The sequence below is a fragment of the Felis catus genome, chromosome A3 (genome assembly GCF_018350175.1).
Source record: "Felis catus isolate Fca126 chromosome A3, F.catus_Fca126_mat1.0, whole genome shotgun sequence".
Lineage (NCBI taxonomy): Eukaryota > Metazoa > Chordata > Mammalia > Carnivora > Felidae > Felis > Felis catus.
Window position 1 is genome coordinate 104,577,775 of NC_058370.1, and position 11,833 is coordinate 104,589,607.

The following is an 11,833-nucleotide window of genomic DNA, read 5'->3' on the forward strand; positions in this document are numbered from 1 at the left end:
TGCAGAGGTTTGCCAACTTTCACCGAATCATAAGATCCTTGAGGGCACTGTCACAGAAGATGTGACGCAAGGGCACTTAGGCTTGTGGAATGAATAACTGAATGAATTCCTTTCTATGGGATTTTCGTCCCCCAGAATCATGGGGCATTAAGTGAGCCATTTGGTTTAATTCTAAAACTGCAAACCTAATGCCCTTCATGAGAAATGTATGAGGCTTCTAGGCTGTAAAAATCTCTACAAAACTGGGAGGGAAACTTTAAAAAGCACATTAGACTTTTTATAAATAAGCTTACCTTCACCAATGATCTGACCCCTGTTCAAATCCTTTCTTCTCTTTTTCTTAGTTCTTTTGCCTCTTCCTTTTCTTGCTCCTGCACCAGTCTCTGCTAAAGCGCCTTTCCATAGCTCATCTGCTGTCACTGTAATGAAACAGGTTTTTTGGTTTTTTAATTACCAAGCAATGATCTGTGGTCCCCTGCTGAATAAAAAAGGCCCAAAGAGTCCAGCTCACTTGTATCACTGTGGTGATGAAAATAAAATTATATCATTCTTTATACATATCAAACACATGGTTACATTTGGACAACCCAAGAGATGACTATACTATTCTCAAAGCGCATGGCCTCCCTCCACAAAAGACAGCCAACATTTAAATCCCATTTGCCGGTAGTTCATTTCCCAGACATCTCATCAACTATGTTACGGGTCTCTTCCCTGCCCTCCTGCCACCACTATAACCCCTGAGATAATACCTATCCTTAAATAAAGGTTTCTTAGCCCAAACAAGAATCAACATTGCAATCTGAACTCATAAATCTTAATACTGTGATTTGCTCTATTCTTCTGTGAATGCCTTAAATACCTCTGTGCATCCTTCAAAATAAGATGCCCACATTCACCTTCAACTCTAATTAAAATCTAAACAATACATAGAAAGGAATGAGGAGGTAGGAGTCTGATAGTTAATATTTGCATAGAGTGTGTGTATTCTCAAACCATGCTTGCCTTTCACTTGATGTATAGACCCCTACACTGCTGATTTATTTCCATTTGTGAATTTCTAGGATCCCCAAATCTTTTTCTACCATACATTTCAATCAGTACTTACCCCTCTGTACTTGTGGAATATTCAGATTCATTACTTTCGACACTACTGAATTCTATTGATGTAGCCAATTTAAGTCCTGTCTTCCCAAGGACTTCCAGCCTTTCACAGCATCACCAATTGATTTTACAGTCATAGATTCTGTCCCATTACCAATTTATTTAATAAAGAATCACAGCCACACAAATGTTGTAGTACTCAAAACTCTAAAATACATCTATCTACATGCCGGAAATACTAAACATATTCTGGAAAACAAATGAGTATCTTCATTCTCTTACCCTTAGGGTTTAAAAGTTCTACCTGCTTACTTCCTGAAAGGTCTTCCCTTGATCTTCTGAGTAGATAGCATGGAAAGGGAAAAATGTTTTGGATTTATATATTTTTTTTAATTTTTTTAATGTTTATTTATTTTTGAGACAGAGAGAGACAGAGCATGAATGGGGGAGGGTCAGAGAGAGAGGGAGACACAGAATCGGAAGCAGGCTCCAGGCTCTGAGCTGTCAGCACAGAGCCCGACGCGGGGCTCGAACTCACGGACGGTGAGATCATGACCTGAGCCGAGGTCGGACGCTTAACCGACTGAGCCACCCAGACGCCCCTGGATTTATATTTTTAAAGGCTTTAATCTGTTCGGTATCCCATTTATCTAAACACATACATATTAGAGTTGATCTTCATAACTGAAGCTCAGAAGTAACTGAGATTCCACATCACATGCTGCTTTGTACCTCCCTGATCAGAGCAAAGGCTTTAAGTTGAGCTCAAACTTTGACGCTGATTCACTTAAAAGAACACAAGTTTGAAATAAAATCACCAACCCCAAACTAAATTCTCACTAAACATTTGATTTTGTTTCCTAACCGCTTAAAAATGGTGCTACCTATAGATGCCATCAAAAACTTGAAAGTTCACAATGAAAGCACTTTTAATGGGGGCATATTAAGAGGTCAATTAGTTTTTCTTCACTTAGAATAAGCAAATCACTCATTAATACTAAAAAGGATCTGGGGCACCTGGGTGGCTCAATTGGTTAAGCATCTGAATTCAGCTCAGGTCATGATCTCACGGTTCGTGGGTTTGAGCCCTGCGTCAGGCTCTGTGCTGACAGCTCAGAGCCTGCAGCCTGCTTCGGATTCTGTGGCCCTCTCTCTCTAGCTCTCCCCCACTTGTACTCTGTCTCTCTCTCTCTCTCTCAAAGATAAGTAAACATTAAAAAAAAAATTTTTTTTAATAAAAGGGTACACTCTTTATTTCTAAAAAAAAAAAAAAATACTAAAAAGGATCTTATTTTAAAAAGAAATTGATATTGAGACAAAGATGTAAAAGACTAAAAAGTTTAGTTCATTTTCTTTATTACATACTCTAAGAGGAAAATAAAATTTCGAACTACATCGGGAAAAGACAGTGAGTCATATGTCAACTCTTGAATGCCATTATGCTATTAAAATTGGTTTTAGTCTTTTTTCAGATTATAACAGAAATAGTTACTTTTTAAAATTTAGAAAATATAGGGGTGTCTGGGTGGCTCAGTCAGATAAGTATCTGACTTCGGCTCAGGCCGTTTCTCACAGTCCGGGAGTTCGAGCCTCACGTTGGGCTGTGTGCTGACAGCTCCCTCCCTCTCTCTGCTCCTCCCCCACTCACGCTCTGTCTCTCTGTCTCTGTCTCTCTCTCTCTCTCTCTCTCTCTCTCTCTCTCAAAAATAAATAAACATTAAAAAAAATAAAATGAAGTAAAAAATGAAATTTGGAAAATATAAACACTATGACAAGCATACAAAAATTAATCATAATCCCACTGTTAAATCAGAACATACATTTTTTCTTCCTTCATGCATATACACATAAGTATACATACATATTTCATTTGTTTTAGACAAAACTGCAATTATGCTACATGTACAATTTTGCATCCTGGTTTTTTTTACATATTACATTGTGAGCCTTATCTCATATTCTTACTATTATTCACAAACATAATTTTTTCAATGGCTCTAAGTTGAATTAAGTTATTTGACAAAGATTTTACTATTTTAACATCAGAACATACTGGTCTGATTCTAATTAACCTGAGATGTTATTTAGAATAGATTTACTATTATTTTAGCTCTTTCTGTCATTTTTGGAAGGGCTTAGGTAGATTAACATATATACCTGTTAACTACCATAGTTAGGTAAAATATATTTCATGTTTTATACACACACACACATACATATATGCAAAATCCACTATTACATCCAATTTGATACATGGAGCTATTTCAGACTTAATCATGCTAAGTAAACTACTTGCTAATTTGGATCAAAGGTATTTAAATGGTAGATTCCCCCCCCCTCCCCACACACACACACACACCCATAGCAGAGGGATAGATTTACAAGTACAATGTTAAATACTCTTAGGAAATCTTAATGAATTTTGATAAATTATAGTTTTTGGTTTTTGTGGGGGTTTTTTTGGAGGAAATTTACAAAATCAAAGACTATTTCTTACTGAAACAACAAAAGCTAGCTAGCTCAATGCTAGTTTCAACTGAGTTCATCCTCTTGAAGTTAATCTTAGTGTGACTTGGGAGCAATAAACTCATAAGGGTTCAGAGTCCTGTAACTGGGGAAGAACGTAGGCTAATGGAGAGTCAGGCAGATATGAGACAACAGTGCACGGACAGGGGTGTCAAAGGGCAAGGGGCACCTCTAAAACAAGAAGAGTTACAGAAAAGGACTTTTAGGGCAGGGGAAAAACAACGGACAGGCCCTGGGTTATGATGGCTTGACTTACAGTTTTCTGACTTTACGATGGTGCAAAATGACATATATTCAGTAGCAACCGTCCTTCGAATTCTGATTTTTGATCTTTTCCTCTTTTCTCTTTGCACCAAAATCCACAGATACAACTGAGCCTGTGTTAGTTGCAATCCCCCTACAGCCTGGTCCTCATTTCTGCATTGCAACACAAATGACCTACCTACTATGAGACTTCCAAAGTGAAGCGATCTTTGATAAAGTGACAATTAAATACTCTATAGTCACGACACTGCACTGAAGAAGTCTATGTATTGACATGGAAAAACATCTAATACACTGCTGCATGAGAAAAGTAGCCGACCAGTATTTTAAGGTAGTAGAATTATAGGTGATTTTCTTCTTTTTGATTTTCTGTATTTACCAAATAATCTAAAATGAATTGGCTTTATAATCCTAATTTCTTTTTTTTAAACAGAAGCTCTTCTTTTTTTTTTTTTTAGTAATCTCTACACCCAACATGAGGCATGAACTCACGACCCCAAGATTAATAGTTGTATAGTCTACCGAGTAAGCCAGCCAAGCATTCCAATTCTAATTTCTTTTAATTTGTCTAATGCTGAGTTCTGAAATCAATCTCCATTTATTACGAATCAAGATAATTTCAGTTCAGACTCGACTATTTCAAACACTACTGCAAGTCAGAGCAGTGTTAGCAAAACAATGTCTACTTAAAATTAATTTTTCCTGATTTGTACTCTCTCCTCAACTGAAGTGCAACTAAAAACAGACTTTGATTATATTCTTGGTGTGAATCTACATCAGCAGGGATCTGGGCCACGATTCGATACTCCTTAGGTCTCAGGTACCCAACCAAGGGGATAAAAGTAAACGAGTGCTCCCCAAAGAACAGTACAAATACAGCTGGTAATATGCGACATAATCCCAGGAGGTACTCTAAGGAATATTTTTATTTTAATAGCACATCATATACTAGTCTCTAAAGTGTTCATTCACTAAAGGAAGAAGAAAAAGAAGAAAAGTGGAGATACGAAAGCACCTTTTATTTTTCTGTTTCACGAAATGGGAAGTTTGTAGCCAGTCTACGTACATTTAGTGAAGAAACTATAGGATCTATACTGCTGGCCCATCAAGTTACTGGGAGAAGAAATACAGCATTGTGTCTGTAGCGCACGGGTCAAGCTGGAAAAATGACGGCTGCCTCTGGTTCCTGGAGATGACAAAGGGCCTGTGGGTAGACGGAATAAAACTTTGAGTTAGATGTTCCACGCCTGTGGGAAAATATTGCCAGCACCAAAGAATTAATCATTACTCATGAAAGTAAGTCACTAAAATCCTGAACCTTTAAGAATCATATTTTGAGGACAGTCTTTCTTTAAAACATAAATCAAAACTTTATTCTGCTAACTTAAATGTCCATCCTAGTTACAGAAGTTACAGTCTGTCCACACAACGGATGTAGCCATCTAAAGAAAGATGGGAGATCTGTCCTTACCAGGGTTGCTACTTGCCCTTAGGAGCCCACAATCAACAGTCTAGTCTTGGCAAATGGCGACCTCTGCTGTATGAGCGGGGCCATGTACCCGTGTGGAAAGTCCTATAAATGACCTGTTCAGAAGAGCAAGGTGCAGAAGAGTAGTAGAACATCCTGCCCTTCATGTTGAAAAAACCAGGAGGGGATATGAATATACTTTATAGACTAATTTCAGAAGCATATAAAGGAAACTGGTAACAGCAGTTGCCTCTGAGGATGAAAACTGATGCGTTTGGGGTTAGAACGAGAGATTTGCTTTTTTGTGTTTCTTGGAATTTTTCTAACTACATGCATGTATCACATCAAGTTTTTATGAAAAACCATGTCTTAGAGGCAGCCATTTGACCAATCCCATGGATGGTGGTGTCCAGTGAGGGCAATGGCAGGGGTGACAGGAATTAGTGGACTCAAGGAAATGGGAATACTGATTACAAAAACCGCGTACACACTCCAGCTTTGCGTTTCAGTGGAGAATTTAGTCACTGTGAGAAAAGTGAAAAGGAGGATTAAAACAGCCCTGGAGAGAATAAAGTTTATTTCAGGGCAACAGGCTTGAACAGAAAGCCGAAGAGTGAAAGCAGCTATTTGTGAGTCTCTGAGAAATTAGGCCAGTCTCGGGGCGCCTGGGTGGCGCAGTCGGTTAAGCGTCTGACTTCAGCTCAGGTCACGATCTCGCGGTCCGTGAGTTCGAGCCCCGCGTCGGGCTCTGGGCTGATGGCTCAGAGCCTGGAGCCTGCTTCCGATTCTGTGTCTCCCTCTCTCTCTGCCCCTCCCCCGTTCATGCTCTGTCTCTCTCTGTCCCAAAAATAAATAAACGTTAAAAAAAAAAATAAAATAAAAAAAAAAGAAATTAGGCCAGTCTCTGGCCTTCCTCACGAAGGCTTCTGCAGGCCCCATATCAGCTCAGGTTGGGGACACTACCTGGCTCACAATAGAGGGCAGAGTTAGTAGTTTACGAATGAATGAGTCACCCAACTAGTCAGTGAAGAAATAAAGGGAAGAGTTCAGGTCACCACCCTCTTCTGAACCCCTCAAGCAAGGTATGACAGCATCTTGACAAGTGGGGTTAATAATATGAAAGAGAAGAAGACTAAAAGTAAAGCTCCAAAAGGCCAAGAAAACAATGAGATTTCAATTCCGCCCTAACCATAGGGAAAGGCAGGGTTCCACGGACCATAAGCACAACATGGACCAGGCAAGGGTCGGCTTCCTTCCCTTCTGGAGAGTGACTGAAGAGAGGGCCCTGCGCTATGGCAGTGTAGAAGCAAAGGCCTCTGCAAAGACCCTGCATTACGAGGATGCATCACAGTCCCCAGACAGCTCAGGACCCAGTCCTGCCATTTACTGGCTGTGCAATCTTGAGCAAGTCACTTAGCCTCTCACAGACTCACTCCATCGTCCGCAAGATGGAAAGGACAACCCCCTCATAAAAACTGGTGACGATTAACCAATATAACGTGTTACAAGCCTAGCACATAGGAATTAGTCAAAAACTGTAGCTATTGTTTTTTAAAGCCTTGAACTCTAACAACTGTAATCATAAAAAATTTGAAAAATACTCTAGACCTTATGTACTTCCATTATAAAGAATGCCCCCCCCCCAAAAAAAAAAGTATGTGCTCTGTTCATTTACAGTTACACGAAGCACTCTAGCATTCGATCCTGTAAGAAACAGTAGTTGGATAAATGAATCTCACCATTGCTGAGAACAGTCTTCAAGGCCAAAATGGAAGCTGTTGGAAAGGTGTTTAGGTAAAGCTGCCTGGACCATATGTGACCTGTATATTAAAAAAAAAAAAAATCTTTTAAGATACTTTCTGCATTAAAAGGAACATTTTACCACCCAAAGAATATTAACAGCTATAGAATAAAAGAACCAAGAGAAGGAAGTGAATAATTTCCAGGTTCCATGGCCACGTGAAGGAGACAGCATCACCTTCTCCTTCATGCTCACATCTAACCAGTTACCAAGCCCTATTAATTCTCTGCAAAAATCTATCAGCTACGCCCTCCCCTATGGTCTCACTGCCCCCTCTTTATTCAGGTGCCATCCCTCAGCCACAAAGTAGCAACAGTCCCTTAGTAGGTCCTGCTGCTACCCCTCTCATTCCCCATCTGCCGTCAGGCAGCCCTTCCTAAAATAACAAGTCTGGTCACCTCCCAGCTCTGATTTATCATTCTTTGGCTCCCCACTGCCTGCACCAATTCAAAATTCCTCAACATAGCCTACGTGACTGCAACGAGGACCCAACCTCCCATATCAGCCTCACTTGCCACCACTCTCCCCTCCACCCTCTCTGACTACACCAGACTTTGTAGTCATTCTTTTTTTTTTTTTTTTTTAAAGACAGAGGTTGAGCGTGTGAGCTAGGGAGAGGGGCAGAGGGCGGAAGGAGAGAGAGAGAGAGAGAGAGAGAGAGAGAGAGAGAGAGACAATCTTAAGCTGGCTCCACACTCAGCACAGAGCCCGAAGCAGGGCTCAGTCCCATGACCCCAGGATCATGACCTGAGCTGAAATCAAGAGTTGGACACTTGGTCACCCAGGCACCTCCAACTTGTAGTCATTCTTTTTTTTTTTTTTTTTTTTAATTTTTTTTTTAATGTTTATTTATTTTTGGGACAGAAAGAGACAGAGCATGAACAGGGGAGGGGCAGAGAGAGAAGGAGACACAGAATCGGAAACAGGCTCCAGGTTCCGAGCCATCGGCCCAGAGCCCGACGCAGGGCTCGAACTCACGGACCGCGAGATCGTGACCTGGCTGAAGTCGGACGCTTAACCGACTGCGCCACCCAGGCGCCCCCAACTTGTAGTCATTCTTGAACACACTGTGCTCTTCAATCCCTTTGTGTCTCTGACACGTTCTCCTGAAATATCACTCTCCTGAAATATCTGAAGGCTCCTGGTTCCCAAAGAGGCCCCCCCAGCACTCTGGGGGAGAGAGTCCCCCTCTCTCAAGACTCTGAAACTCCCGCAGTCTCAGGCTGTAACCATATTATGTGCCACTTCACATAGCAGAGTGCTTCCAAACAGGTTCTGACAGCATTTATTCGTAAGTGATTTTTGAAAAGGGTACCAAGACAAATCAGTGGGGAAAGAACAATCTTTTTAAGAAATGTTGGTAGGACAGGGGCATCTGGGTGGCTCAGTCGGTTAAGCGTCCGACTTTGGCTCAGGACATGATCTCGCGGTTCGTGAGTTCGAGCCCAGCATTGGGCTCTGTGCTGACAGCTCAGAGCCTGGAGCCTGTTTCAGATTCTGTGTCTCCCTCTCTCTCAGCCCCTCCCCTGCTCACACTCTGTCTCTCTCTGTGTCTCAATAATAAATAAACATTAAAAAAAAAGAAAAAAGAAAAAAGAAATGGTGTTAGGACAAACGAATATCCTCTTGCAAAACAATGAAGTTAGAGTGCTACTTCATACCATATATAAAAATCAGCTCAAAATGGGTCAAAGACCTAAAGGTAAGAGGAAAAACTATAAAACTCTTAGAAAAAAACCATAAGGGTACATCATCATGACCTTCAAATTGGCAATGGTTTCTTAGATATACTAAAAGCATAAGCAACAAAGAGTAAATAGATAAATCAGACTTCACTAAAATTTAAAACTGTGTTTTAAGGGAAACTATATTCAGAGAGAAAAGACAACACACAAATGGAGAAAATTTTTGCAAATTATCTGACAAGGAACTTATATCTAGAGTATACAAAGAACTCTTACAATTCACTAATAAAAAGACAACCCAATTTAGAAATGGGTAAATAGGGGCACCTGGGTGGCTCAGTCAGTTAAGCATCCGACTTCAGCTCAGGTCACAATCTCGCGGTCCGTGAGTTCGAGCCCCGCATCGGGCTCTGGGGTGATGGCTCAGAGCCTGGAGCCTGCTTCCCATTCCGTGTCTCCCTCTCTCTCTGTACCTCCCCCATTCATGCTCTGTCTCTCTCTGTCTCAAAAATAAATAAATGTGGGGCGCCTGGGTGGCGCAGTCGGTTAAGCGTCCGACTTCAGCCAGGTCACGATCTCGCGGTCTGTGAGTTCGAGTCCCGCGTCAGGCTCTGGGCTGATGGCTCAGAGCCTGGAGCCTGTTTCCGATTCTGTGTCTCCCTGTCTCTCTGCCCCTCCCCCGTTCATGCTCTGTCTCTCTCTGTCCCAAAAATAAATAAACGTTGAAAAAAAAAATTAAAAAAAATAAATAAACGTTAAAAAAAATTAAAAAAAAAAAAAGAAATGGGTAAATATTTGAATAGACATCTCTCCAAAGAACATTCATAAATGGCCAAATAAACACACACAAAAAAGATGTTTATAAGCCACCAGGGAAATGCAAATCAAAACCACAAACTGATACCACTTCACACCCACTAGAATAACTATAATCAAAAGGACAAATAATAACAAACGTTGACAAGAATGTAGAGAAGGAAGAACTCTCACGCACTGCTGGCGGGAGTGTGAAATTGTGCAACTACTTTAGAAAACAGTCTAGCCATTCCTCAAAGTTAAACATGGAGTTACCGTTTGATCGTTTGATCGAGCAATTCCACTCCCGGGTCTACACACAACAGAAACAAAAATACTGTATGCAAATATTTATAGCAACATCAGGCATAACAGCCAAAAGGTGGAAAAACCCAAATGTTCATCAACTGATAAATGGATAAACAAAATGTAGTAGATACATGCCACAGAAATTCAGCCATAAAATGGAATGCAGTAGTGCTACATGCTACAACATGAATGAATCTTGAAAGCCTTATGCTAAGTGAAACAAGCCAATCACAAAAGACCACATATGATTCCGTCTATATGAAATATGCAGAACACGCAAACTATAGAGGTAGAAAGATCAGTGGTTGCCTAGAGCTGGGGGCAATGAGCAAGTCGGGGGGATGAGAGCAAAAGGGTATGTTTTTGGGGAAATGAAAATGTTCTAAAAATTTATTATGGTGATGGTTGTATAGATTTGCAGATATACTAAAAACCACTGAATCATACCCCTTCAGAGGATGAATTGTATGGTGTGTAAATTACATCTCAATAAAGCTGCTACCAAAAGAAAAGTTTATAATGCACCAGAAGAAGAAAAAACAAAACAAAACCAAACACAACCAGGCTCTGGAGCCAGAGGGTGTGTGTGGGCGCAAAAACCTGACCTCCTCCCAGTGTAACTTTGAACACGTTTCTCAACCCATGTGTCTTAATTCTTGGTCTGCAAAATAAGAATAGTAAAAGCATCTATCTCACAAGGGCACTGTATAGATGAAGTGAGGAAAAGCATAAATAGTTTTAAGATAGTTCCTGGAACACAGTAAGAACTCATGAGGGAAAGCTACAAACGCTATAGGTGTTATTTGAATGGAGCCTTGAAAAGAGGAGGAGGTGGTCACAACATGAACAAAAGTAAAGAATGTTCAGGTCAGATTTCCTGCCAAATCATTTCAGGTTAAGTTTCCCAACAAAATGAGTTACCAAAAAGAAACAAACAAGACCTTTTCGGTTTTCAGAGGTCTTTAGAATTTGGAATTACGAATGTTGGGTTGTGGGCTTACAATAAAATAGAAGGATGAAAAAAAGCCCTAGTCATGAAGCACAGTGGTAGACCTTATGCTAAAGTATACAGCAGACTGACCCTCCTCAGGCTGCAAACCAACAAGGGGCGGGGGGAGACAACAGTAACAGCAAAACTAAGGACATTCAAAACATTCTTCTTTTCAATAATGACACTGATCAGCCCGGGATCTAAAATGACTGACACTAATCCTATCCGACCCAAGCTGCAGGACTGCCTCCATCGGCTTCGAACCCCACATCGACCTCACCAAAGGAACCTGTGGGTCACGCCCGCCGGGAAGGCGATGCTTGCTCCCCAGTTTCCCGCGCCTGGTAGCCAAGCACGCAGGAGAAGTCCGGTGAACTGGAACGAGCCTTGGACAGCGTCCAGTCCACCCTCACTTTACAGACAGAAGCCCCGCGACCCAGAGAGGGCGCGGAAGCGTGCAAGGTCACACAGCGGCTCCGGGCAGGATCGGAGCCCGGCATGATGGGTTCAGAGGCCGCTTCTTTCTGCCCGTGCATCTGCAGGCCGCAGGCGAGCCCCCGCTCCCGTCCCCGCTCAGAGCCCCTCTCCCGGCGTCCCGGCTCTCACCCGCCGGCAAGCCACACAGCGCAGGGAGGCAGCCTGCAGCGCGTACCACCGCCGCCATGGTGGAGCCCTGAGAGAGCCTCTGTCCAGGCCGCTTTCTCCACCGCCTGCCGCGACTGCGTCTCGCCAAACGGCTGGCCACGGCCTGCGGCTGAATTCCCGAGGCCAAAATGCCGCACCGCAGCGCACGCCGAGGCGGGTGATTGTCTGCACCGGCAACAGGATAGAATGAGCACGGCGCCGCCGCGGACAGCCCCGCTGAGGGTCCTCGCATTAAGACCCGGGGG

General features: G+C 42.1%; 1 protein-coding gene across 1 annotated transcript in view; it reads right to left on the reverse strand.

Annotated features, from left to right (window-relative positions):
• Positions 1 to 11,681, reverse strand: part of MRPS5 (mitochondrial ribosomal protein S5) — a 29,922-nt gene extending 18,241 nt beyond the window's left edge. Inside the window, exons 1-4 of the mRNA XM_003984272.6 lie at positions 11,550 to 11,681; positions 7,102 to 7,182; positions 4,961 to 5,098; positions 294 to 419 (exon numbers count right to left, since the gene is read on the reverse strand). Coding sequence (XP_003984321.2) covers positions 294 to 419; positions 4,961 to 5,098; positions 7,102 to 7,182; positions 11,550 to 11,607 — 403 coding nt within the window. The 5' untranslated portion in view covers positions 11,608 to 11,681. The remainder of the gene's footprint in view (positions 1 to 293; positions 420 to 4,960; positions 5,099 to 7,101; positions 7,183 to 11,549) is intronic.
• Positions 11,682 to 11,833: the final 152 nt, after the last annotated feature.